At 52.0% G+C, this 26,838-nt stretch overlaps 9 protein-coding genes across 9 annotated transcripts; 5 read left to right on the top strand and 4 right to left on the bottom strand.

Annotated features, from left to right (window-relative positions):
* Nucleotides 1-1,405: 1,405 nt before the first annotated feature.
* On the top strand, nt 1,406-3,675 carry GLRG_06245 (dimethylaniline monooxygenase; the record flags this gene model as incomplete). The annotated part of the gene is made up of 6 exons (XM_008096930.1): nt 1,406-1,621; nt 1,723-2,261; nt 2,318-2,532; nt 2,598-2,978; nt 3,033-3,455; nt 3,515-3,675. The coding sequence occupies 6 exons, from the start codon at nt 1,406-1,408 to the stop codon at nt 3,673-3,675; spliced, it is 1,935 nt and encodes a 644-aa protein (XP_008095121.1).
* A 380-nt stretch (nt 3,676-4,055) lies between these two features.
* Nucleotides 4,056-6,005, top strand: GLRG_06244 (Gcd10p family protein; the record flags this gene model as incomplete). The annotated part of the gene is made up of 2 exons (XM_008096929.1): nt 4,056-4,141; nt 4,208-6,005. 2 exons carry the CDS (start codon nt 4,056-4,058, stop codon nt 6,003-6,005), a joined length of 1,884 nt encoding a protein of 627 aa, XP_008095120.1.
* Nucleotides 6,006-6,242: 237 nt separating this feature from the next.
* Nucleotides 6,243-7,004, bottom strand: GLRG_06243 (ARP2/3 complex ARPC3 subunit; the record flags this gene model as incomplete). The annotated part of the gene is made up of 3 exons (XM_008096928.1): nt 6,243-6,422; nt 6,476-6,871; nt 6,999-7,004. 3 exons carry the CDS (start codon nt 7,002-7,004, stop codon nt 6,243-6,245), a joined length of 582 nt encoding a protein of 193 aa, XP_008095119.1.
* A 1,604-nt stretch (nt 7,005-8,608) lies between these two features.
* Nucleotides 8,609-10,051, top strand: GLRG_06242 (uncharacterized protein; the record flags this gene model as incomplete). The annotated part of the gene is made up of 1 exon (XM_008096927.1): nt 8,609-10,051. The coding sequence occupies one exon, from the start codon at nt 8,609-8,611 to the stop codon at nt 10,049-10,051; it is 1,443 nt and encodes a 480-aa protein (XP_008095118.1).
* Nucleotides 10,052-11,388: 1,337 nt separating this feature from the next.
* GLRG_06241 (uncharacterized protein) lies at nt 11,389-12,903 on the bottom strand (the record flags this gene model as incomplete). The annotated part of the gene is made up of 3 exons (XM_008096926.1): nt 11,389-11,400; nt 11,535-11,885; nt 11,941-12,903. 3 exons carry the CDS (start codon nt 12,901-12,903, stop codon nt 11,389-11,391), a joined length of 1,326 nt encoding a protein of 441 aa, XP_008095117.1.
* Nucleotides 12,904-17,712: 4,809 nt separating this feature from the next.
* GLRG_06240 (uncharacterized protein) lies at nt 17,713-19,134 on the top strand (the record flags this gene model as incomplete). Its single annotated transcript, XM_008096925.1, has 2 exons — nt 17,713-18,020; nt 18,078-19,134. 2 exons carry the CDS (start codon nt 17,713-17,715, stop codon nt 19,132-19,134), a joined length of 1,365 nt encoding a protein of 454 aa, XP_008095116.1.
* A 229-nt stretch (nt 19,135-19,363) lies between these two features.
* Nucleotides 19,364-20,257, bottom strand: GLRG_06239 (uncharacterized protein; the record flags this gene model as incomplete). The annotated part of the gene is made up of 3 exons (XM_008096924.1): nt 19,364-19,584; nt 19,692-19,868; nt 20,011-20,257. The coding sequence occupies 3 exons, from the start codon at nt 20,255-20,257 to the stop codon at nt 19,364-19,366; spliced, it is 645 nt and encodes a 214-aa protein (XP_008095115.1).
* A 556-nt stretch (nt 20,258-20,813) lies between these two features.
* GLRG_06238 (replication factor C) lies at nt 20,814-22,109 on the top strand (the record flags this gene model as incomplete). Its single annotated transcript, XM_008096923.1, has 3 exons — nt 20,814-20,944; nt 21,001-21,656; nt 21,715-22,109. 3 exons carry the CDS (start codon nt 20,814-20,816, stop codon nt 22,107-22,109), a joined length of 1,182 nt encoding a protein of 393 aa, XP_008095114.1.
* A 993-nt stretch (nt 22,110-23,102) lies between these two features.
* Nucleotides 23,103-24,738, bottom strand: GLRG_06237 (uncharacterized protein; the record flags this gene model as incomplete). The annotated part of the gene is made up of 2 exons (XM_008096922.1): nt 23,103-23,678; nt 23,809-24,738. The coding sequence occupies 2 exons, from the start codon at nt 24,736-24,738 to the stop codon at nt 23,103-23,105; spliced, it is 1,506 nt and encodes a 501-aa protein (XP_008095113.1).
* Nucleotides 24,739-26,838: the final 2,100 nt, after the last annotated feature.

Genomic DNA, 26,838 nt, shown 5'->3' with positions numbered 1-26,838 from the left:
ACAATGGGGACGAAACAGTAATGTGCGGGATTAGGTCACTGCTGAACTAAACACAAGCCGTAATATGAAAAGAAGAACCAAGCCCTCCATGGAAGTCGAATAATGCGAATTATCTAGTCTCTCGACACTCTGTTTGTGGCTCCCATGGCGTACTGCAAAGAAGAAAGGACAAGAAAAAAGCAATGGATACTTTTAGTAATTTTCATCAAGTAGACGAAACAAACTATTAACATGCTTAAATAACAGAGAATTCTCTGCATACGTTATGAATTCCATCATACATTGTCCTCCTGTCAGCCAACGGTGGTGGTCTGAAAGGACAGGTGCATTGGTTATGCGACCAAGAAAACAAGTATCGTGTTCGAACGGGTCAAAGCTCCTTACATGTGTAGTACAACGTTGGTATTTGGAGACCCCATGCTTCCCAGCTGGGGGCCAAAATACAGGCGGCCGACTTGACACGACAAACTGCACTTTTACCATAATAATACCATGGGGCAATGGAGCCGCTTGCTGTGATCTCAGCTTTGCTGCCGTCGGGGTCAGGCCAACATCGTCTATTTCGGGTACCAATCATAATGTGAATCAATCTCACCGAAGTCTTGGATGTCCAGTGGGATCGGGCTAAGCCACTTTGGCGGGTCGCCCCCAGTCCAGTTGTAAGTAAGCATCAATCTCGATTGGACGAACAACACGAAATGGTGTGAACGGCGTCAGCCAAAGTTGGAACCCTTCTAGTCTCTAAAGAGTAAGTGCTCAGTGCTCTTAAAGTAGCTGAAATACAATAAAGAGTAGATTGGTTCTTAGGCAGCCAACAACGCAGAGTAGAGGGTGTGCTTTGAAAAACATATAATCAGTAGAACTTTCCTCATGGAATGATAAGATTGAAATAGTATAACTAGTTATTGTATAATTTTGCACTTTTCTATCTATCCCGACTGCGGGTGAGAAATATCATGTTAATATACTGTTTTCTGAAAAAGCTGTGTTTGAAAATAAATCCTTCTGTTCCCCTGGAGCAGTTAGTTGGTTTCTTAATTATTTCTTTTTGGAAGAAAAGCTGTTCCTTCCGACTTTGATACTTCTTTATCAGCATAAGAAATCACTAGGCATAGTCCCAGCTTTGAATTTGGTTCCGAGAGCAAACGCCTTTCACCTCCAGCGAACCTGGACTGGGTTTCTCCTTTCCCCCCTTCCAGCAAGCAGAAATATTTTTCTCCGGTAATACTACTCGTTGACACCTTCCGGCAAATTCAACCTCAACTTCGCTTCACCCTTTTCAAAACCAACACCTGGACGGCTCACTGCCTCGTCTACCTTCCACGCCCCCTCAAGCTCCATCGCTGAACAGGGTTCGACACGGAACAATCCCGAATACACAACGGTCGTCAGAACACAAACAGATATGAACCACTTCACCAAGTTGGATAGAGGCACAGTACCCATCCTGAAAACGATGCGAGTAGCGGTAATTGGCGCTGGGGCCTCTGGTCTCGTAACTGCCAAGTATCTCAGCCAGGCCAAGGAATACTTTGGGATCCCTGGCATCGAGATCCGGATTTTCGAGAGAGAGGACAGTGTGGGCGGTGTCTACAAGTACAAAGTGTATGAGGATGCTGAGGTAGGTCCAATTCCCCTGTTATCGATCATTGGCAGCATCGACAGATCCCGTCCGTCGTGCAGTTGTGGCAGTCCATGTCGTTAGAAGCTTATCAAAAACAGATGGTGTCTTCCAAGTACCTTACAGCCTTTTCTGACTTCAGAGTTTCTCACGATCTTCCCGATTTCCTACCCATGGCAGATTATGTTCGGTATCTCGAGGGCTATTGTAGCCACTTTGAACTCTGGGACCTTATTGAGACGAGAACCGAGGTCACCTGTGTGTCTCGTACTCCAAGTGGCCACCGAATTTTCTTCCGGCGGATGGATAAGGAATCAACCAGCTACACCAAAGATCAGACAAGCGAAACTGAAACCTGGGACTGTGACGCTATTGCTGTCTGTTCCGGGCTGAACAACGTGCCTTCAATCCCGGCCATCAAGGGCCTCGATCGCGTCCAGACTCTTCACTCGTCCGAGATTAAAGAGAGACAGCAGTTTGGAACAAACACGTCAGTGATGATTTTAGGTGCAGGCGAAACAGCAATGGACCTTGCCCACTTAGCGGTGACATCCAAGGCTCGTGAAGTGACTCTATGCCACAAGGACGGCTTCTTCTGTGCCAAAAAGGCATGCTTCCCGAGCTCTACAAGCTTTACCTTGTAAAAGCACTACTAACTCCTGTTTAGAAGATTCCTATGCCAATCCTCATGAAGAGATGGAAACCTGACCCGCACCAGAAGCCAGTTGACACCGCCATTGCCAGCTTCCTCGATACAGCTTACCTCCCAGAGAGACTTCAGCATTCCCAGCTGACCTGGAGTGTGTATGACAAGACGCTAAAGTGCCTTCATTTCCTATCTGGAGGAACGATCGCTGGTCCCGACCAGTGGGTTGGTGGGGTTGAAGGCGATCGTAACAATGTGGATTCCTGTAAGTAATGGAAAGATGAGGGCAGTGGGTTCAACTTTCACTGGGCATACTGTTAACGAAAGAAGTGTTCCTCGTCAAGTCAGATCGTGCTCTTCCATACCTGAACGAAGGACACCGCGCACGAGGCATTCTTTCGCGCTTCAGGGCCTTCATGATGAATGTGGAGCTCAAAGACACTGGCGGCAAAAAGATCTTGACTGCCCCTTGGCCATTGTCCTTTTCGAAAGACGGCACGGTGACGTTCCCGGAGAGCAAAAGGCTCGAGCACACTCAGGCACTTTCCAGAGTGATGCAACCCGATTTGGTTGTTCTCGCTACAGGCTACGTTCGTCGATTCTCCTTCTTGGCAGAAGACTACCCGGAGCCGAACGAGCTGGATGTCCGTGGGATTTGGAGACGCAGCGACGTGACTACTGGCTTCATCGGTTTTGTGCGCCCCGGTATTGGTAAAAGCCTGACGTTTGAGTCGAGACCACGGCTATCTTACTAATTATCTGCAGGTGCAATTCCGCCTCTCGCTGAACTGCAAGCCCAACTCTGGGTTCTCAACCTGGTCCGACACCAGTACCCCCAGCAAGTGCCGACGCCTTCCCTTAGTCCTGGTCAAGGTGCATATGCCGATGCCATTGGCCACTATGAGGTCGACTACGCTCTAAAGGCCCGAGGCGGACACGATTTCTTCAAGACCAAGCATGGCGTCGAGCAAGAATCGTACGCATATCAGCTTGCCCTGGATATGGGCGCCGCGCCGACGATCTCATTCATGGCGCGCCAGGGCTTCAAAGCTTTCTTTACCTGGGCCATGGGATCCAATTTCAACACCAAATTCAGGCTTGTCGGTCCGTGGAAGTGGGAGGCAGGTGCTCTCGCTATCATGCGCAGTGAACTCTTTCAAGTCGTCTCCCAGACTGGTGGCGGGTTGTGTAAGTCATTGCCCGAGACTCAAGGTTACCTTTAAGAAATACGCTGAACTCGCACATAGTCTTTACGAGCTATACTCTCTTCCCCTTGCTTCTCTTCGGAGTATTGACAGGTATCCTTCATGCCACTGCGGCGTTCCTGCGTCTTCTTGGCTTGGAAGCTCAGGCTAGAAAGGTCCTTGGTTCAGGCAATGTTCCCCGTCGTGAAGGTGATGGGGCCTGAAAAGTCATAGGGGAATACTCCGCGAAAGAATAGCTGGGAATCATACAGCATCAGAAGGCCTCGTAATCAACATCAGGTTGATCATTAATTGAGACGGGGGAGACCGTTGGGGTGATGAAAGATTGACATGGCTATACCATAGGTACTTGTACCTACGATATGGAGCCCCAGGGACACATTGGGCGGGCTTGAACTGCACCTGCCCCGCGCGGGGTACCTGGGTAGGGGCTCTTTTAAGGCTGATTGGTCGTATCGAGTTTTCTATAGCGATAAGAGCAATTGATGCGTCGCCTAATAAGATTTTTTTTTTTTCAAAGTCTCTCGATCGCGACGGTTTCAACTGGAACGAATTTCTCAACTGGCTACGCCACCTCGTAGCGATGCATCACCTCGTCCAGCCCCACCAGTGGGTGTCGCTGAAGCTTCTATCAGAGGATACAAAGGTGCTCCAAATAATCCCCAACACGTAAGTCCACCTACCCATGAGCGAATGGCGTGTTCGCAGCTTAGTAGCTGACTTTCTGCGCCTCAGAACCATTTCGCTGGGCAAGCTTGGTTCTTTTCCAAGTAACCTCGTCATTGAGCGACCTTTCCACCTCACCTACGAAATCCTTGACCGACGTGATGGGGAAAACTTTAGCAGGCTACGAGTTGTACCACCGAGCGAGATCCACGCCGACGCCCTAGCCGATTTGAACGCGCAGAACGCCGAAGAAGAGGGCACTACCCTCGAGAATGTCATTGCTGCCCCCGACGGTGCGGAATTCGAACTGGTTGATAAGGAGAGCGGCGACGTTGTTGCGCATTCAAGACGCGAAATCATCGACGATGCTGCCCGTCAGACCCTGACGGCCGAGGAGATTGAGCAACTCAAACAGGGCAACAACACCGATGCCGGCAAGGACATCATCGCGAAGCTACTTCTGTCACATACCGCCATTGACCAGAAGACGGTCTTCTCCTTGGCCAAGTACAAGCTGCTCAAGACCAAAAAGTACATTCGTCGCTTCACGATACAGCCCCTCGACCCCCTGACGCTGGGCAAGTGGCTCTTGGAGGAGAAAGACGCCGGAAAGGTGCTGGAGATGCGGGAGGAGATGATGGGATTGCTTGGCTGTTGGGCTAACGTACATTTCGGTGGCCTCCCCCCAACCGACAAGCCCGAAATAGTGACGGCAGATGGCTCGGGATTGTTAGACAAGTCAGAGATCGGTGGCCGATGGCTCGTCGTGGACGATACCGGTGGCCTGGTCACCGCTGCCATGGCCGAGAGGATGGGCATCTTGTACCCCAACGACCACGAAGATGTTGAGGATGCCAGTGTTCAAAAGGATAGCGCCGACGGGGAGATTAACGGATCAAAGCCAGCAGAAGCCGCCACCAATGGCGTTGGATCGCAAACCACAAATACCGAGGAAGCTGGCACAGAAAACACCGCTGCCCTAGAAACAACAACGAGCTTCGAACAAATGACGACAACGGCAGATGCGGTGATGGCGGACGACGCCGAAGCACCGAAACCACACCAACCTCGACGAAGACACCCGCCCCGTCGCGATGACTTTGAATCCATCTTCGCCCCCACCAACACCATCACTCTCATCCACCCCAATAGCCAGCCGAACCTTGCTCTTCTCAGGTACTACAATTTTGACAGCACGAACCCGAACCCGCCACACCCCCTACACCCCCTCGCTACGAATCTGTTGCCTATCTCCTGGCTGCAGCTGCTAGAACCCGAGGAAGACGTCACATACTCGACGCCACCCCCCGATGTCTCCGAAGAGGTCCTGCATACCTGGAAGGCCAACCGCCGAGGCAACTATCATCGCAAGAGGAGACGTTGGGCGCGTACACGATACATTGTAGACTCGACCCGCGCTGGCGGCTTCTCGGGGCTCGTCATCGCAAGCACAATGGATATTATCTCTATCCTGCGCCACACACTACCGCTGTTGGCTGGCGGAGCGCCCATCGCCATCTACTCTCAGAGCATCGAGCCGCTGACCGAGCTCGCTGACTGTTTCAGTATCGCTCGTCGCGCCGGTTGGTCGTCGAACCCCCCCGCCGAGGCCGCTGGCAAGTCGATCCAGGAATTGGAACGCTGGCAGGGCTCGGAAGACTTCCCCATCAATCCGACTTTGCTCCTGGGCGCCAACGTGCAGACAAGTCGGGCGAAGCGCTGGCAGGTGCTGCCCGGCCGCACGCATCCCATGATGATGGGCCGGGGTGGCGCGGATGGCTATGTGTTCACTGGTTGGAAGGCCGTGCCTGCGGAGGGCAAGGTTGAGGCCCGAGGCAAGTTCAAGAGAAGAAAGGTGGAAGCATGAAATAGCCCGGGCAAGAGTTTCAAGAGCATAATCTAGTAAACGGCATAGGGTACGCATCGGGGAAATTATGCGGGTTAAACACGGAGCAGCAGCTTGGATGCACATAAATGCCCCATCATCCTCAATGCAAAGCCTTTCCGGGCTGAGATTGGAGTAATTGGCACCATCATATTTGCCTAGTCGCTCTAAAACACTTTCACACGTTCCGTCTCCAGCGTTTCGTCCTGATCACCCAAATCACAGCGCCTTGCCCATGAACTTTCTCTTGGTGAAGCTCAACCACCACTTGCTCGGCTTTCCGTCACCGCCCTCGTCGTAGACTCGTGCCAGTAACCGCGCTGCCAACTCTTGACGGACTTGGGACAGGTACTGTCGGAGCTGTTCTGCATCTTGCCGATCACGTGGAGGCTCGTACATCTAGACAGGTCAGTGGCTTGACGACGTTCAAAGTCGTAAGTCTGTTGTGGTACCTGGTTCAGCGGCCATGCCGGGTCGCCGGGAATGGCAAAGTTGGTGTCAAGGGCGACGTTCATGACATCCTTGGACGCATCGCGCACACCGGCGTTGGGCTTGATCTTGGTCAGGCAGTCACTGACGAACCAGATACCGTAGACAAGCAGACGATCGGCGGGGCCCTGGATCTCGAAGTTGCGGAAGAAGGTGTTGGCGCGGAAGAGGGCGAGGACCTCGTCGAGGATGTCGTAGCTCTCACTGTCCGGGTCTGGGGACTCATTGGCGGGCAAAGGCGGGTTGGGGAAGGGCAAGGTGTAGGCTGGACCGCGAGTCTTTGTGCGCAGCGGCAAAAGGGGAAAGTTGCCTATTAATCGGGGGATATTGGGGTCGGCATTGAACATGGAGTTATAGGCCTGCACAGAGAGGGTATCGTCAGCTTAATCTCAGTGGGCGGAGTAGTTGGTTGGAATGAGGGAAGAGAGGCGTGGTTCAGTAGAAGCTCGGGGTGGTGGCAATGGAAGGGGAAAGCATTGGTCATACCGGCATCTTGCTTAGCTTCCTGGCCAAAGTAATTGGTCTTGGTCGAATGTGAAGCTGGTGTTGATGAAGTACCTAGTAGGCGCGCAGTTGGAAGTCGGGAGAGGTCAACTGGTGCTGCGTAAAGCAGGCCAGCCGATGGTGGGGCTCGACCTGAGCTGGCTGACGTCCGCCGCACCGCACCGCGCCGCACCTCATTCACCCAGGGCGGGGCGGGGGGTGCTGTGGCGCAGCAGCTGGGTTGTAGCCACAGGAGTCACAAGACAAGCGCATAAAGTTTGTGACTCAGGCAGCATCGCTGCTAGGGGGCGGCGCGTCAATGATCACGGGCTCCGCCATGACCGGGTTGACTAGCTGGCAGGAGCGATGACATGGCCCATGCTCGATGTCGATACGTACCACTTACCTACCTACTGTACCACCACCTACGTGGATAGGTACGGATACCTGGCTACCTATTTCGAAAAGGGCCTGGTGCCTAAGATCAGGTGACTTCGCTCTTCCTCCGTGTCATTTATCGGCTGCAAACGGGTCAAAGGCAGGTGGCAAGTCGCGCCATTCTGCCCCCCTCGAAAGGAAAAAAAGAGGAAAGAAAAAGTTGACTCCCATCTGGGACTGGGGATGGACTTTCGATGGGGAGAGGGCCACTAAGTTGAAGTATTCGGCAGTAGACAGGCACTACCACCGCGATCAAACTCCTGACACAACACACTCGACACCTTGACAGGGTCGACCATTAATTACAGCGTCGCTCATACCCAGCTTTTGGCGCTCAACGCAGACAAACACATACATAACCTTGGAACACACACACACAGTGACGGCACAGAACACGCAGGGGGGGAAGCCGAAGCCCCCTGACCTCAATATTTGACTCGCTCATCCCACCCCAAGTCTCTTCCACTTCTCGTCTTTTCCACCCTTGGATCTGCCTGCCTTGTCCAACTGTCACATACCCAGCCCATCATCATCATACATCATACCTACAGGCTGCCGGTAATCATCGCCGCCACATCTTTACTCCTCCCGGACCAACGTCTTGTTGATTTTTTCATCTCCCCCGTCACGCCCCCATAGGTTTGAAGTGTCGTTCATCTCAACAGAATTCCGGTCGTATCGGCCCCTAGCCCCGGTCTTAAGGCACCACTCTTTTTATCGCGTAGATCAAACTTCGGCACCGCAAAATACGTACGGATTTCCCCCGACCTGTGCGGATCCGTCTCCTCTTTTCTTTTCTCTTCCAACACCACGTCGACGTCGCGCACATAATTGCGCCCACTGCTTGTCGCTACTTCCCACCGCCCCAGAATCCAGCCCTGTTTTGTCGGTATTCCGGCGCTCGAGATCCGCGACGCAAAAGTCCTCCGTTCCCCTTTTCTCTCCTGAAATAGAGAGCTAAAGGGAGAGCGCCACGCCTCACTGCTCATTTAGCGTAAGTCCCACCGTTCTTTTGTTCCATTCCTCGACTTCGAAAACATCAAACATTCCATACTTTTTTCCCTGACAATGTTGACAGTTGCGTAGGCCAATATTCGCCCCGAGCAACATCACTAGACGATCGCGTACTGTCTTCGACCTTTTCCTTCGCCGCCACCATCGCCATTATTCTCAAAATGGATCTTCCAAGCAGCGCGCCGACCGCGCCGACGGCATCACCAATGTCTTCGCCTGACCCAATCCATACAACACCTCCCACGTCCAGCCCGATCCCCGCCGCAATGTCGTCCGCGAAGCGCATACCAAGACGTCGCGTCTTCCGTCCTGACGAGGGTTCCCTCTACGACTTGCTATACGAGCACGCAGGCCTCTCGCTTTTTGTTCGCCCCATCTGCTGGACTGATCTGCACATTCGCCTCCTTGACGCGGCATTCATCGAGCTTCCCCCATGCGACACTCCAGTCCCTCCTCCCTCGCCGCGTGGTGCCCCCGTCTCCCCTTCAAGATGTCACATGAAACCATCTGCCGCTGCGACAACACTCAGCCGAGAGCTCACCGCGATGCTCGCACCAGGATCAACGAGGAGCTTATACACTAACTCAATACGCACCATCATGTCTACCCTTTATCCCAGCAACCTGTCACAATCGCGCACGCAGCTCGACATGCACCTGTACTTCGGCGGCCTAGCATATCGCGACACATGTCGCGTGCAAGTCGCCTGGTTTTCCATGCCATCACGCAGCGGTTCTATTGCCTCGTTCGAGTCGGCCTCGACGCGCCCGGCAGAGTCTTTCAACGCTATACCCGCTGGTGCCACCATGAGTTCAAGCAACGGCGGCAGCAGCGAGCAGCTGACGTATACTCAGCCGGTCCTTGCCTACCTGGGCAAGCTGCAGATTGCCGCTACGCGCAAAAATATGTACCGCGTTATACAAGGTCCTAACAGATCATACAACGGTCCTGTCGAGCGTCTGCAGCAGTTGCGTTCCAAGATGTTTGTGCCAACTAATCCCAATCATGACCCGCTGCTCGTGGGTATCATGCTAGCGATGGCACAACGACGCTTCTACGGTGAGCCGCAGCCGTCACCTAACAAATGGACCCCTTCGCGGCCGTTCCCAACAGGGCTGGGGGAGCCAGAGTTCCACGATGTGACGGTGCAACTCGTCACAAATGACAATGAAACATCCGAATTCATCGTCTACAAGGGCACAGTTACGGCAGAGCTCCTTCGCAAGTTCCACGAACCCACAAAAAATCCCTGCACGAATGAAAGAAAGACGCTCGCCGACAGGCTCGAGAACATAGCAGGTCAAGGGGGTATGCGCATCGAATACACGAGAGTCCCTGTATGGCCTATCCTTGGCCTCAAGGAGAGACTGGGCAAAGCGCTCGGCAAGGAAGTGGTGGGGTATTTCGATGAGGACAACATCGAAACATGGGAAGAGGAAGCAGAGCGCAACCCCGATAGGCTCAAGCGACGACGAGATCGCGAGGCCCTTGCCGAAGTGTTAAACGGCAGCTTCGAGGAAGAGGTCACCAACGGTATGCCTCTCAGTGGGAAACGAAGATGTTTAGTTGACGAGGAAAGCGGGCAGGTGGGGGTGGTCGTTTGATAGAAGTGCACTGTCCTTGATCATTGCATAACGAAGCTATGAGGCGTTTTGAGAGAAGCATACAGCATTCCCTTCTCCCTCTCCCGGCACGGTCGAAGCGAATATGGCCTCGGCCAACAGCATGGGAACATAGGATGGGTTTGGCTCATTTTTACATCGGGCAGCTGGAGTTGGGGATATGAGCGATGAGAGTTACGATTACAACTCATGGGACAGATGAGACGTTACGAGACTCCGGCCGCGGTTTAGATCATGGCAGCATTCCATTGGGGAGAAGTGTTGGGGAAAGAGAGTCGGAAAACTTTAGGCGATTGCATTGGCCGTTTGGCCTTGGTACGACAGTTAGATTCCCCAATTCACGCGCAAAAAAAAGTGTGTTACTCTGTGTTTTGCTTTAATTGACACACTTGTATCCATTCTGATATCCGCCTCACGCCATGAGTCACATAACATAGCTCTGAGCATTCATCTCATCTTCAGCAGTAGACAGTGACGGCGTTGTCGGCGAGGCCCAATCTGGTGCTTGCTCAGGATCCCTGGACTTATTCTCATGATCAACCTTCGAATTTCCTGGGCAAGGACTGATACTGCGGGACACAGCTAGACACAACTACCGGGTCTTGGCGGGAACTCCCTTTCGTACAAGATCTCGACAAAATTCACCTACCCTAATATACACCGGTTGTTTTGAGTAATGGCTGGACTGATGAAGCTAAGGCTAACATCGATTTCTCGTTATCACAAAATGCCTGAGACTACTGTTGATGCTACAGTCCAAAGTTGAACAACAGAAATAGTCGTTCGTCGAACCGCCGAGGTTGTTTGGAGTTGCGGCATCGTTGGTTTCTTTGTTAACGCTCGCGATTTGAGCTGCTTATCATGCACGGTTACCGAAACAATCGGCTGTCCGGGCACGGTGTGGGTGATGGAAACATGTTGGAGGCAAAAGGGGGTATGATCAGCTAAGTACGCAAATAAAGGAGACTATCTGCGCAATAACTATTTGCTGGATCTGGTTGTGGCGATTCCAACACAATTTGCTGCCAATGTTAGTTAATTATATTAAATCCAGGGCCTGGCGACTCACCTTGGAGAAAATATCGGCTTGGCGAATACCCATCTCTTCAGCAATATTCGCCAGACGTGCTTTAACGTAGACTCGTTGTGTTCTGGTTGCGAATCGGCTTGATCCCGTGGCAAGTAGAGGCCACATACACGATATGCCAGCCAAACCCTTGGGCATCTCGGATGTCCCACAAGGAAAATACGGCGTACTCAGTGCATCCCCAGTCCAACCAAAAAAATATGGTATACTTGAGATGATATCCGCAACCTGCTCAGTGCCAATCCTGTGGGCGTCGATGTACTCTTTGGTGAGGGTGTGATCGCTTGGTGAGCAGACCCAAGCAATGCAACGAACTATCACCTGGTTAAGAAGGAGTCGCGACACGTGAGTATTGATATGCTTCCCCGCCGCCCATACGTTCGGATAGTCATAGATCGTTCCAGGGAACGCCGAGACGAGTCTGATCCTATCTTGCGGCACATTGGCGGCGGTCCCCAAGACGACTTTTTTCCATGCTGGCGGGCAATTATCAAACCATACACCAAGTTCGTCGTCCATCTTCCGAGCCCGTTGGAGTAGCTTTAAAGCCTTGTCGATTTTATCCGTCGTTCGTGCGCCCTTGAGCAAGCTATCGGCCTCGGCTCGGATCAGGGTTGTCTGGAGATTTAAAACTAAAGCTTGATGGCCGACGCTATCGCAGACTGCTTGCCGAGCCCACCAAGCCAGGTCCTCTAGTGAAATGTTGCCGAAGAATGTGTACTGCCGAATCTAGTTGTCATCAGAATCCTCTCCTAACCGCGATGGAAAAACGGGAATCGCATACCGATGCCGCTCTAACAAAATCAAACATGCTCAAGCCCGCGCTAGACTGTGCTTGATGGGGTCCTCGTAGTTTGACAATGGCCGTTGCTCCTGAAATATGTTTCTTGAAGCCAGACATCCCACTGTCTTCTGACACCAGACCTTCGTAGAAGGCAAGAAGAATCGCCGAGGCGAGTGTCGTATCTTGTCTGACAGCCAACTTGTCTTGCATGGCTCGTGTCAAATCCTCGAGGGCTTTGCTGTAGTGCAAGTGAGCCATTGAGGACAAGCGTCGGGAGTTCGGTCTTCCGGCCAAGGCTGCCATTGACACGGCAGAAAATGCAGACTGCAGCGGCGATGCCTGGTAATTTGGCATATTCAACAATGGGAGGATAAAGGTCATAATCCCTCGTCCGACCCCTATCGGCGGGGCGAGGACGTAGTTGGCGAGAAAATAACAAGTAGCTTGTTGGTCGAGAGGTGTCTGCAAGGTGTGTGGCATCCCGTACGTCCCCCCCTCGATATCTTTGAAAGACGCAAAAGAATCGGGGGCTTGAGTGCTGATGTACGACAGTGAAGAAGCATACGACATTGATGGCGACACGTCTGAGGATGATGAATTCGAATACTTGTCAAACCAGTCGTCGTCACTATTCACTGGTATAATGTTGACCTGCCGTTGCCGCGCAGGCGGTGCTGCCGGCGGAGTCCATTCCATCACTTTCGCTTGGGTCTGGTGTTTGTTTTCATCGTCCTGCTCCGGTGTGCGGCCTTCTTTGATAGCTTTACGCAAAGCGGCAGACTTGGCCTTGCGAATAGTTGACTGGGTCTCATCTCGGAGGTTGATCTCAAAAGCGTCCCGATAGCCCGGGCACACTCTCTTCGACTTGGCGCATTTTAAACAAAACGGTTTGGTCTCGTCACACTTGATCCTTCTCGCACGGCAGAGCTTGCAAGCCCTGCTCGGATGCCCTGTGTTGACCATCTCGAAATTTGGAAATCAAAGAAAAGGCTGATGGAACGGCCGTACCGTGATTTTCTCGAAGTTTTGATGATACCAACGGTCAAAGGTCAGTCGATGGTTCAAGTTTGGTGGCTGTGTCATGCAGGCGAGTTTCCCTATTCAGGTAGGAAATCCAAGGAAGAGTGGGAGGGACGGACGTGCTTCTACGCGCCATAAAAGGGAAGACGAGTAGACGGAACCTGGGGTGTGTCAGACTTGGATCATTTGGCGGCCGTCGATAAACATTGAAAAGGAAACGCGGGCCATTTGTTTACAGAGCGAAGAAACTACAAGGAACTCGACATGTTTCAACTTTAAAACCCGCCCCGCTTGGTTTGACGACATGAATCGGCTTCTGGTCTGAAGACCATCTGCAGGATAGGGGACCATCTGCAGGATAGGGGATGGGTGAGTAGAAGAGTGAGAGAGAGCAGGATGAGAAAAAGGAGAATATGACGTTGCGGGTTGGACCTTACCAGCAGGCAGATGGGAGAGGGACAGGCGATAAACCCGAGATCCGACTGTCGAACCTTACGGCTGGGCCTGTCAACTTGGTACCATACATGACAGAAGACTACGCCGGCATCCTTTCCGTCGGCAGGGGGCAAGCTTGAGCGAATGCGAATTGTCACGGTCAAGATATGCGAGAGTTGGATCAGACGAAACGGCTTAGCCCGAGCGTCGTGGCGAGCATGCGATTGAAGAACAGTGAAACCGGAACTCCATGCGAAGACAACTGGCGTTTCTGAAACCTGGTCATCTTATACTTGACGCATGAGAACACCAGAATAGGTTTGGCGTCCTCGTATCCTATTTGGCCTTCTATAATGTTGCCGGAACGGTCTGCGAATCCTGTAACACGGGGCTGCTATCATGTTGGCAGCTCATAGCATCGACCCCCATTTTTTTTCTTCGATATAGTTAACCTCGCAGAAGATCGACGGGTAATCTTCACAGGGAAGAGCAACAGCGAACAAATTCCGGTTAACCCCAACCCACTGATGCGTCTCTCCCGCTCCCTGGCGCCTCCTTTTTATTGCTGCTAATGTGGAGGTATTCAACCCTGGAAAGATTGTTGCCTTGAGACGCCGCTGTCGGGCTACCACGACCCCTTACACTAGACCTTGTCACCACACACCATCTTAGACGCCAATCAAGGCAATAAACCGCTCCATTTTACGGAATCGATTAAAACAGCAGATAAACAAAAGAAACAAAAGAGGGGAAAGCTGGGCTCTCTGACGGAGTCAAAACAAACTTCTCAAATTAGAGGAGTCTCAGCCTCTACATGTGATCAGAGCGCTCCGCAAATACAATTCCATGAAGCTCCCTTTTCGGCAAGCTCGGACATGAGTCCGAGGGTCGCAAGGATATTTGGGGGCCAACTGGATTCTTTTCTATTGGTATCCAGTAATATCTTGAGTATTTTTGTAGGGTTGCAGATAACAAGCCCAGTCGTCTGGTGCAGCGGATTGATGCGTTCATCCGCCAACATCATGTTCTTTCTGACATGACGTGGCACCTATCACAGATACCAAGGTTCCGGTATTTTCATACCCGCTGAAGATGTAATCTTCCTCTGTATCACTTTCACTCTCGGGATCGGTCGATATGGTCTACGAAGAGGAAGCGAATTTCAAGCATATTACTCAAGGGCTAAAGCAAACCTAATGTCGTGCAATTGACATGGAAGGCAAGAAGCCCTTCAATTCAAGACATTCGTGGCTCTGCGTTTGTATGGCTATCGGCTGATTGATAGTGAAAATTACTGAAGATATCACGATGAGATGCCTGGCACTTGTTTCAGCCACTAACTACCATGCCCGAATGGTATGCGGCTGAGTTTGTTTTCTTTTCCTAACTTCCCTTTTTCCTAGAATATTTATATCTATCGATGGATCTTTCCGAAACGAGCATGACACCATCTAACTGGCCGCGATTGCCGCACTCGTGAGACCACTAGCATAAATCAGGGGCACAGCAGGGTTCTGGAGAGGGGGCAAGTTACGAACGGAATGCCAGTTCTGGAATCCGACTGTTGGTATCCGCAACATCAACTCCATTAGCTCTAAGTCTCTTCAGCCAACCGACGGAGTAGCGACCGCACACTCATGGAATGCCCATTCCTTGGCATATCATCATCCCTGCGGCTTGCAGAGTGGATGAGCATCTAAGACAGTCTCGTATGATACTGTCATTGAAATCCAAACAGTGACCACCTTCGGTTGTCTCAGTCGTGTGTCTATCCCGTCGATATTCGCTGCAGAACACCGTACGCAATGCTGTTTGGCATCTGCCCATCCCACATTCGTAAATCAGACAGAAATGAGCGAGATACTCACACCACAAATCGATGTTTGATGTCTGCTCTGCTAGGAAATCTAAATTATCGGAGTGCGACGCAGATAGATAGATAGGATGCCGTGGTATGACGGAGTCGCAAGCATTAACAGGCAATCGAAATTACCGGCAATTCCTTGAACCATGTGTGGCACTCCCTCCGAAACTCACCTGCCCATCTTTAGCAGACGGTAGAGTGGCCACTAATCGACCCCAGGATCCAAGGGATTCAACCTTCATAGACTCAAAGATTAGTGTAACCATGTATCACGTTGACATGCTTTCGTCAGCGGAGTCAGTTATCTCACAGTTTTATGAGGTCGCATCGTTTCCCAGTGCCTTTCTTTGGTAGTTTCCCCGATCCATGAGCAAGTATTGATACGGCCAGAAATAGTGGTTGCCTAATACTATGGGGGCGAATATTTTCCCATCTTAGGAAATGAGAAAAAAAATGAAAACCCCACATATTTTATTCCTCACACAGATCGGAAATATAATAGCAAAGACTACCCGGGGATCTGTTTGTTGAAGAGCACGGGACGTTGCAAGATAGTCCGGGGTGGAAGTATACCAACTAACTGTGTAGTTCCTCCTTTCAATTACCGAAATCGGCAACTGAAATGCCGATCTACAATTGGAAACCATCGTAGGAGGATAGTTTGGATTGCATCAAACGCATTGACGGAACGGCAAGCTAGTGGTGGAACGAGCGACAGCAGACGTGTTCACGACAGTAATTTGACGACCTATCAAGCTGAGAGTTTCAATGGATCGAAGTGAGTCGCATGCGTACCGACTTTGTGGGTGTGCGAACAGACATTCCCGGGAGGCTAGTTCCCAGCGACAGGCAGGGAAGCAACAGATGACGATGCAGAGTGACAGACAAGACGTTTGTAAAACATGAGACGACAAACTGAGTCTCACAGCTTGGTTGCTATTCTGGCAAGGATGTCTTATGGCGATGCGAATCTACTGCCGAGTCCTGGACCGGCAGTTGCCTACCCTTCCCCAACGGCCCCCGAAAGCGTCTATTGTCGAGCTTCCTTTTGATACATACTATTAAAGGCAACTCGGTGGAAGTCTAATGGCAATATGTCTCACCAAACATATTGATTGCTCGGTGGGCGAGTGGATGGACAAAGAATTCGACAGGGAGAAAATAGAATAGAGCGCAAAGGCAAAATGATAACTGCGGCGAATTCAATTCTAGTAAGGGGCCTTACCATGTCCATCCACAGGATAGATATTTGTGCTCCTTGATTGATTGGTCCTCTCAACAAGCAAGCGTGAAGAACTGGGTGGTCGTTCAACAAACCACCTACATTATAGTACCTAGCACTACGAACTCACATGTTTAACTATGCACAATCAGCGCCCAACACCTGGGTTGGCTGCCATCCGCTCTATCATCCTACACAATATAATACAGCACGAGTGCCCACAATACACCCTTTCAGCACCATCACCGATAAACGGTCAAGTATCTAACTCGGTGTATACCAACTGGAAAGGCACGCCGAAGTCTTGGGTATACTAAACCTGTCATCTCAAAAGTCCGCATCGGACTCTCACAGAAGGCAATTCCGTCACTGACTCAAATTCGTATCCGGACTCATACGCGTAAGAGCTCATCTGAGACTCTTTCCCACCACCTCCGAACCTGTCTCCACAAGTTCACATCCTGGTCCGGGCCAAGGCCTTGACGAAAGAGGTAATTCGCTTCCCTGCTGTCTATAATTGATTATGACCGGCATCACTGGGCTTTTTTCTGCTGCCGTTCCTCTTCTGTCTCTCAACTTTCTCATCGTGCAAAACGTCAATGTAGCAGCAGAAGTCCCAACGTTTCCAGCATTACCATCAATACAAGTGGCAACATCGGCTGCAAGGGCAGCAGAATTAGTATCGCCTTCGTCGTCGACTACGAAACCTGTGGGCACACTAGCCTTAGCTACCTTGGCCCCTCACAGATCGACACCAGGCGAAGCCGGTACTTCTAATAGTGCCTCGATATATGTTGCCCATCCTTTACTTCCGAAAATCATTCTCGAGACACAATACCTCACCTATACACAGCTGAAAACCGTCGGTCCCTTGTACATTACAATCATAGAAACAGTACAACCTAAATCGCTACCGCCGCCTGATAAAACACAACCAAATCTCCCTCCTGCGATCTCAAGTCGAAACCCTGATGCAGTCCCCATTCCAAGCCCCAACTCGCCAGTAACAACATCATCCAACTCCATATCGTTGCCTGAACCAACAACGGAACCAGCTGGAGTATCCTCTTCTTCATCTTCTCAGCTGCAGATACCTCAGACCACCTCGCAATTTATATCTCCCACCTCCCTCGCTCCATCGCCATCACCACCTCCCTCAGCGGTAACGACTTCAGCATCAACCGTTCTCGGCACCGCGAAACCAACATTACCTCCTGCTCTTGTCCCTATCATGAGCAGTCCGGAATTTGGGAGAAGTGGACCGCACGACCCGGCTGACGGCGCGTTCCCGGGCGGCGTGCCGAACAAGAAGCTCGATTTACCCCTCACTCTTGTATTCATGATCCTGTTCATGCTCGGGGGGTATGTCCATCTCAGCATCTACAGAGCGAACGCAAAGCGTGGTCACAAGTTTCTCATTTCGGATATCATGGCCGAATTTTGTTTGCTTCGGATTGTAACATGCATCTTCAGGATAACGTGGTCAATTGTGACGACGCGAGGTGTGGTTCTCATGGCATTGGTCACTGTCAATGGAGGGTGAGTTACTTGACTCCAAGTCCTGACCTGAACATTCGCAGAGCTGACCGTCTCTAGTGACGCTCTGCTGTTTGCCGTCAACATCTTCTTTGCCCAACGCCTGGTCCGTTCAATCCATCCCAAAGTAGGATGGTGCACCGCCTTTGGACAGTTTACTTTCGTCCTGCTCATATCCGTCCCAGCGATCATGCTCTTCAACATTGCTTCAACGATAGTCAGCTTTTTCAGCGTGGGCAACGCTGACCGTCTCGAGTTGACGAGTGATTTTCTCAAGTTTGGAAGCTCCTGGAGTTTATGGCTCGCAATATTTCCCGTGCTTGCCGTTAGTGGGTGTCTTTGTGTGCCAGGACCCGCGCCAGAGAAGTTTGGTATAGGCTCACTGAGAGTGAAGGCTGCGCTACTTTACGCTGGAGCTTTCCTCTTGATCACAGGGCAGTCTATACGTTCGTATGCCCTGTTTAATAAGGAGCCACCAGGGACGAAGAGTATCATTTACAGCAAGGCGGTATTTTACACCACAGGCTTCATGTTCGACCTTTTAGTTATTGCCCTTTACGCCATATTGCGAGTTGACGAGCGATTCTACATTCCCGACGGTTCGAGCGGACCAGGCGACTACTCCGGCGACAAGCAGAGGGGGCAATACTCCGTAGAGGAGATTGAGCGGCTTGTTGATGGCTTGGAGGTGCCGCATCAGATCATGCGTGAAAGGCAGGGGCCGGAGGACATGAGGATGGTGTTTGCCATCTTCTTCGCCACCAAGAAGAACAACAACGGTGATGGGAAAACGAAGTCCAAACTTTCAGATGAAACCACTGCTGGAAGTGACCTTGGAGATTCGGAGTTACCAGAGAGGCCGAAGAGAATCACCAGAAGGGAGACGCTCATGGATGCTATCAAGATGCCGCCGCGTTCTCCAATAGCGTCAGAGGTGTATCCGGACATTCCGGGCGCATACGGAATGACGGGCGGGGGAGGGTATCCACCTCAGCGTCCACGAAGGTCGTCCATGTCTTCGCAATTTGAAACCGAGCGAAGTTACGACGTACGATACCAGCAGGATTGGGACGGGTCGCCGCCGTACGGAAACCAACACGGGGATGAGAAAGTTTGACTCGAGGTTAGGAATTAGAAAAGCAAAGCAAAGCATAGTGTTGAAGCCCAAGCGAGCCTAGATTGCATATCGGCGCAGCTCAGACGTCCGTCTGATGTACATCGGCCACAAAATATTATTATTATCATCATGACTGCATTTTTTCGGGCGTGTCAATAGACTTTCAGGTCGAGTGTGACGATACAGGCATAGATCAACATAGTTATGTTGATGCATTGCATGAAAGCTATCATGACTTGGCAGGTCGCACCATCGGAATCATCGCAGAAGTCTGGCCGAGATCCGTCCTAATGACATAGCCTGCCAGGCTGTACAACTGGACAATGTACTCTTCGGCATCAAGGTACATCGGATACCGTTTCTGGTCCGCGATCTCGGACGCCTTTTGCAGGAGAGCAAGGCCGTACCCACGTCGGCGATAGACCGGGTTCGTCATGATCAGCTCAAAGTCTAAGCAGGCAAGCCATTGAGTTAGCGTTTGGCAGCTGGTTGGCAGGATACAAGCTGGGGAGCAGCGAGCGATGAGTGGGGCAATTCCGCAGTCGGGTTCGACGTACAGATATGAGGCTCTTTGCTCATGATACGGTGATGCTGAGTCGCCATGCCGGTGAAGAACTCGTCGAGAAGATCATCTCTTTGTCCGGCGTTCGCTGCAGGCCACCGTTTCCGCCACGACCAAGTTCCGTTGTCCTCGGGACGGATGATCCAGATGAGCGAAGCGGCCACGGGCATACCTGCAACAGACGTGTCAGTCGTTAAGAGTTCATCACGGCAACCACGCTCGCCACACGAAGCCTGACGTTTAGCCAGAGCTCACAGGGAGCGAGCGTCGCGCGACGTAGTAGAGTCCAGGCGGCTTTCGGCGGGGTGATCTACCCTGTTCGTTTCTGACAACAAAGACCTGACCCTCTTGGCTCCCGTTCTGCTTAGAGAGCATAAACTGCTCACTGGCCTCGGTCATGTAGTCGCGCCCATACTGGTTCTGAGGGAATAGCGTCTGGAAGAAGTCACTGTTGAAGGACTTGAGGAAGATGTCGGCTACAGCAGGGGCATCTTCCAGCGTGGCGTGTTCGACGAAGACGTCGATAGAGGAAGTGGTTGCCGTTGGAGGAAAATCACGCATGGCAGTCGATGCAAGGCTAGTCAATTCTAGAACAGCATCAAGTATTTGGCAAAGTCAAGCCGCCGAGATTGGTCTGGTATGTGACGGGAGTTGGAGAAAGTTGGCACGGAGGGGTGTCGAATTGCGAGGTGTCAAGGACTCAAGTCCTCGAGGCCAGCTGATCAGACGCCGAGACGGACGAGCACCTCATCCAGTTGGTAGCGATGATTTAATTGTAATCTTACTGCAGCTGCCTGCGCTGGCCGACAAGCGGAAATGCGGTCCCCCTATAACAGGAGCGACCCGTGAAGTCCACAAAGTAAGATCGGAACTGTCGGTTACATGTGCAAGTCGAAGGAGCTGCGAATTTTAGACGCGATGGTAAGACTGTAAGCGATTGGTGGAGCTTAATTGGTCACGTGCGGCCGGGTTTCTCCCAGCGCGTTTGCGACGCGTCTCTCGGGCTCGACTGAGCTCAGTTGCATCAAGTAGGTCAAGACCCTGGGCTACGATTTGTGACGAACGCCTGCAACCTGTATTCCGGAGTCCTCAATTGAACCCTGCACCAGAAGTCATCATGTCCGATTACGAAGATGAGATGGACGTCGACGTCCCCGTGTCCAAGGACATCACCTTTTCCTCCGATGCCAAGCAGGGCAAGCGCAGTGCCGCCAACCTCCCGGTCGAGGCAGAGGACAGCTTGCCATGGTGAGCCTGGTCCTGTTGTGTTCTCCCAAGATGTTACATGGCTGACGTGCCCGCAGGGTCGAGAAATACCGACCTGTGAGCCTCGCCGATGTTTCGGGCCACCAAGACATCCTCGTGACAATAAACAAGTTCGTCGACTCCAACCGCCTCCCCCACCTTCTACTCTACGGGCCCCCAGGCACGGGCAAAACATCAACGATCCTTGCTCTCGCGCGACGCATCTATGGCGCGGAGAACATGCGGCAGATGGTCCTTGAGCTCAACGCTTCGGATGACCGCGGCATCGATGTCGTGCGCGAGCAGATCAAGACGTTCGCATCGACGAAACAAATCTTCACCCTTGGTCCATCGGCGAAGTCGGGCGGTGGCGGCGGAGGTATGGCGTCCTATAAGCTTATCATTCTCGACGAGGCCGACGCCATGACCAATACGGCGCAAATGGCACTGCGCCGGATCATGGAAAAGTACACAGTCAACACGCGGTTCTGCATCATCGCCAACTATTCACACAAACTCTCGCCTGCTCTGCTGTCTAGATGCACACGCTTCCGCTTCAGCCCGCTCAAGGAGCGAGACATTAGGGTACTTGTGGACAAGGTCATCGAGGAGGAGCATGTCAAGATCATGCCCGAGGCGACGGAGGCGCTCGTGAAGCTCAGCAAGGGCGATATGAGAAGGGCGCTCAACGTGCTTCAGGCATGCCATGCGTCGAGTGAGTTGTTTCCGGGCAGTGGAAATGTGGCACGGTTTTGCTAATGCACCCTTCTTAGGTACGCCCCTCCAACCCAAAAACGCCCCCAAGGTGGCCGAAGGCGACATCGTCAGGGAAATGATTTCGACCGAGACGATATACAACTGCATCGCGGCCCCGCAACCCGACGCGATCCAGGAGATCTTGGACGTTCTTCTGAGCACAACGGACGTAACGTCCTGCCTGACGACCATCAACACACTCAAGGTGGCGCGGGGTCTTGCGTTGGCGGACATCATCACGGCGCTGGCCGAGCAGCTGGCCACGTTGGAGGTCAAGCCGGAGATCATGATCAAGTGGTTGGATGGGCTCGCGGACATTGAGCACCGAGTGGCGAGCGGTGGTAGCGAGACAGTGCAGACCGGCGCCGTTGTGGGCGTCATTCGCAGCGGGGCCGAGTTGATGAGCAAATAGCAAACAAATGGACAAGGTCACCAAGAAAATTTCTCGGGGTAAGCGGTAAACACGGGGAGGGGTGCATAGAATAGATAATTCACGATGTTATGATCATCCTTGTTTGTCTCGGCAGGGCATCGATAATTGCCGCTTCCAATCGGGGGCCCTCGCCAATGCCGGATGAACCGCATGCGTCAGCAACCGCATGCGTCAGCACTCGTGTGACGCCCACTGCAGCTGTCGCTATCGCTACCGATTGCTCCTTACGCGTGGCCAAGAGGCGTGCAAGACAAGCACTAGTCAGGCACAGTTGGGACAAGGGATAAGTAGGTATACGGATACCTGCTCGCTGAACCTGAAAGTGGAGTCTGCGCAGATCTAAGTACATATCGACTCCCGTAGACTTGGGCACCCGGCCTATTATATACGGCGCGGAGAACACTGATTTCTAGAATAGAATGATACATGTTGGGGTATTAATATATACCTTAAATAATATAAGCGAAGAAATGGGCCTTCATAGGTGCTGGCTCCCACCAACTCAGCAAGCCCGTCGTCATGCAGAGGCTGAAAACGAACTTCCTACGTAAACGCCAGAAACGTCTCCAGAAAGTTTCCTGCCTCATAATGCACACAAAAAGAAGACAAAAAAATTACTGCATGCTCGTTCTTCTATAGAGAGCTGCTTTGGTGCAACGCCGAGCGGGCTTGCTCTTGGAGTGCGTGGTCATGATGGTTTTCTGTTGCGAATCACATCACGAAGGCAAGAAACCTTGTGTGATGGAAAGGCCAGATCACCCTCCCACCGGAATATCCAAGACTGCCCGCTTATGCAAGCCCTTGTCGTGATAAGCCACGTAATGCGGCCACACGCGATACGTACGTCAAGCATCAAGCCTTGGGTGACAGTCATGGCTGCCATAGCCTCTCGGCGCCGTGCTTTTCATATCGACGTCAATCTCCTGCACCCGCTCATAGATAATAGCTGGGAAAGGTGGGTGAACGACTGCTTCAAACATCGGGCCATTTTACAGGGCCGCACTCGCCCTGTTTTTCGATCCAGGCGTTGATCTTGTCGACGGCCCAGCCCGACATGACGCGGTCCTCATCCTTGGACGCGCGCTTGACCGGGTGGCCGAGCTTCCATGCCCAGGAGAAGCTGCAGAGGCCGTCCTTGTACCGGAAGGAGAAGCAAGCATCGTCAGCCTCGCAGGCCTTGCGGCATTTGTCAAACGACAGATGAGCTTCCTTTTCTTCCGGTGTGAGGTTTTCGGTCTTGGCACGGCCGAGCTGCCACTCCTCGTGCTTATTGGCGGTCGCGTCAAGGTAGAAACGGTCGTCGGCGAGATTATCCCAGTCGACGCGCTGGGGTTGCATGCGGGGCTTGAAGAACTCGTTGTAAATGTCCTTGATGCGCATGGCGGGAGGCGGCTGCGGGAGGTTAGGGTCGGCGTAGCGCTTTGACTCGTACTCCCAAAAGGACGAGATCTCCTCAGCGTTCATGTGGTGCATCGTCACGATGGGGTGGCACCAGTGCGTTGGGCCGTAAGGGAGGGTGAAGGGCTTCTCTCCGTTGATCGTCGGCCACTGTGTAGTGTAAGTATACTGCTTTCGTCTTCACTTTCAATAGAGAGGGGGAGAACCACAGTGTCTACATTGGGAAGGGGAAAACAAAGGCGGGAGGTGGAGGAGGGAAAGGTGATTCGCCAAGACTTACCACATTATGTACGTCGACATCGGCGTTCTCCTTCATGGCCATCGCAAAAATGTAATCGCCACAGCATTCCTTGCTGGCGCGGACATCCCACTTATTGCCGACATCCTTATGGCCGGCGATCATGTCGCGCATGGCAGCGTGGGAAACAATATAGCCACTGCCACCGTGACCGAAAACGAAGTTGCGGATCATTGTGACGCTGCCCAGGTAGTGCTTGTTCTTGGGGTTCAGGTTCTTGAGCCATTGGACGAGAGTATGCCAGAGGACGTAGGTGTCGGCGTCGATGTAAATATACCAGTCGTAGTTGGGGCGCAAGTTGTACGTCTTTTCGGCGATGTGAACATTCTTGTACTTGTCCAGATTCCAGCCCTCGTCCTTGCTCTCGGCAAGCTTGTTGCAACTCTGCTGGTCTGCCTGGCAGCTCTTTTGGCGGTGGTAGAGGTCGAAGTCCTTGTTGCCCTCCATGGCCTCGGGAAGGACACGATCAAGGCTGTCGCGGATGTGGTAGTTTGCAATGGTCTGGTCAAGGTCGGAGAAGATAAAGAACTCGGGTAGGCACTTGAGCACGGTCATGAGCTGGGTAGGGACCTTATCGAACGATTCGGTGGCGCCCGTCTTCATGACGACGAGGATGTTGCTCGTGTCGGGGAAGGTGTCGCAAATGGGGTCGCGGGGACGGTAGGGGATGTCTTGATTCGACACATTGTGTTGAGCGAGGTGATCGACTTGAGAGCTCGGAGGGGCGGGTGTTGTCTCAGGACGGCCGCTGGGAGAGATTCCCGAAGGAGTCGGCGGGCTGTGGCCCTTGAGGGGGTGGTAGTTGGGACCCTCGATGGCCCAGTCGCTGCCAAGTCTCCTCGAGGAGATGAGAAATATGACAGCGGTTACGGAGACGAGGGCGAGAACAGTGAGAGCGCGGCGGGAGAGCATATTGACAGCGACTGTTGGGTTTAGAAAAACAGCACGGCGCCTTGGATCCAATCCCATTATAGCATGCGTTGCCAATGGTATAAGGGTGCCGCAAGGGTCGGCTGCAAGCGACGGCAGTGACAACAAGCGAAAGCAGACTAAGGAGGCAGTCGGTTGGTCGGTTGGGAGCAGGAGTTGCTGTTGAAAGGGGGCACGGCCGAAAGGTAGATGACTGAGTTGCTGGTCGCAATAGTACTGTACCGCAGGTTGGTCGTCGACGTCGCCGTGTTCGTCGTCGTTCGTTCGGGGCCTGGTGGGGGGGAAAGAGAGGATGGATTAGGGAGAAATGGCCTAAAGGAAAATAACAGAATATATGGACAATTAGCAAACGAAGGACAAAGGAATAATTGTGGGTAATGGGTAAAGAGGTACAATAAAGCCACAGGCCGAAAGTCAAACTGGAAGATGGATAAGCAGTGAGAGAGGAGGGGAGGGAAAGGTAAAAATCCATAGGTAAATAATTGGACAAGCCGTGCTGGCGCATAAGAGAAGTACGTAGTTACTTTTGCAAGACCCTTGCTCGGTACTGGTTGGTAGGTATTACCTACCTCACAAGGCGAGGCGACTTGCGGGTCTTGCAACAAGCCTGATACCTGAGCATGAGACAGTGGGCGCCACTAGACGCCACGGACTGAAAAGGGACGGGGCAGACAGGCAAGAGGCAAGAAAGCGGCCACGCTTCGTTGCGTCTTTTGCTCCGGCTCGTTTGCATTCAACCTCTCTACCTGTCAACTATGGCTGCCTGCCTCTTTGCGGGTTGTAGCAGAGGATTCAACAAGAGACAGGGAATAGAATCCAAGAAGTTTTTAAAATGCCAAGGCTCAGAGCAAGGCGAGCGATAAGTGGGTGATGATGAGATGTGCAGCTGTCACTGTTTCTCAATACGGGGGGCAATCCGGTCCAATGTTCATCCCGTCCTTGCATTGGAACCGCCCAGTAGGATTTCCAGGCTGGCTCGTGGTGCTCAGTAAGCAGTAAGCAAGCAGGCACCAGCAGAGATGAGGTAGAGGACCTGGGTGAACCCTGTAACAGTTGGCACTGTATATTGCTATGCCTTGTACCAGTACTTCGGCAGATAGGTACCTCAGTACCCTGCTGTGCTACCCAAGGTACCTGGTATTGAGCGTCCATCTTCCCAATCACCAAGGCACAGGTAGGCAGAAAGCGACGCGCTTCCCGGGGTGTGTCCCTCCGCAATACTTACCCCATTCTTGGAAAGGGGCAGCAGGTGCTACTGCTACTACATGTGCTGAGCACTGTACGGATAGTGTAGAGTCAATGCAAGGGAAAAGCACACCTCTCTCTTCGCAAAGAGTGTGTATGTATGCCCAGCTCAGTCGCACCATGCCTCGCATTGACCATGCCTGCTAGGTCCCTTCTGAGTCTGACGAACTCATGGGTTGACGCCAGCATTATGTTTACTCTGTCTTGTGCAAGACACTAGACGCCTGTCTAGGCAGTTTACAGAGTACTATTAGTTACTTTAGAGCTGTAGGTTGTAATGCATGCCTGTGTGTCTTCCTCACTATTCGTGCCCTCTGTGGCCTGTTGATTGCTGGTGTAGTGAGCCCTAAGCCTGCTTTGTTCCAGTTGCTTTGTCGTTGTAAAACACCATCCGCCGCCGTCGCTTAGCCTACTCAACAGGCTGCAATAGCGAAGTAACACATGGCTATACCCTCCTAGTATACAATGAACTACAAATCCACACTGCTTTGCAGCTGCTCATGCAAGCTAAAAGTTAAAAAAAAAAAAAAAAAAAAAAAGAAAGACTTTTGCGGCATGGATGTAAATTATCAATAAAGAAAGAATAAGACATGTTAGAAATCTCCCCTTTGAATACGGATACACCAAGCCAAATCAAGATTTTTCTTTGTGCCAGTCTACGTTTTCAGTATCAGCTTCTGGCGCTGTATTTGGGTCAGCTCACTGGCAAGACAATTTGCCGCCTTGGGTTGCTCCACTTAGATGCAGCTAACAATTTGCAGTCAGATAACTAGTGTTATATTACAGTAGTAACTGGTTGCCATTAACCCATTGAGTGCGAAGTGGCCTCACATAACA

This window comes from Colletotrichum graminicola (genome assembly GCF_000149035.1).
Source record: "Colletotrichum graminicola M1.001 genomic scaffold supercont1.23, whole genome shotgun sequence".
Lineage (NCBI taxonomy): Eukaryota > Fungi > Ascomycota > Sordariomycetes > Glomerellales > Glomerellaceae > Colletotrichum > Colletotrichum graminicola.
Note: the sequence above shows the minus strand (reverse complement) of the source record. Positions and strands in the feature narration are given on the sequence as shown.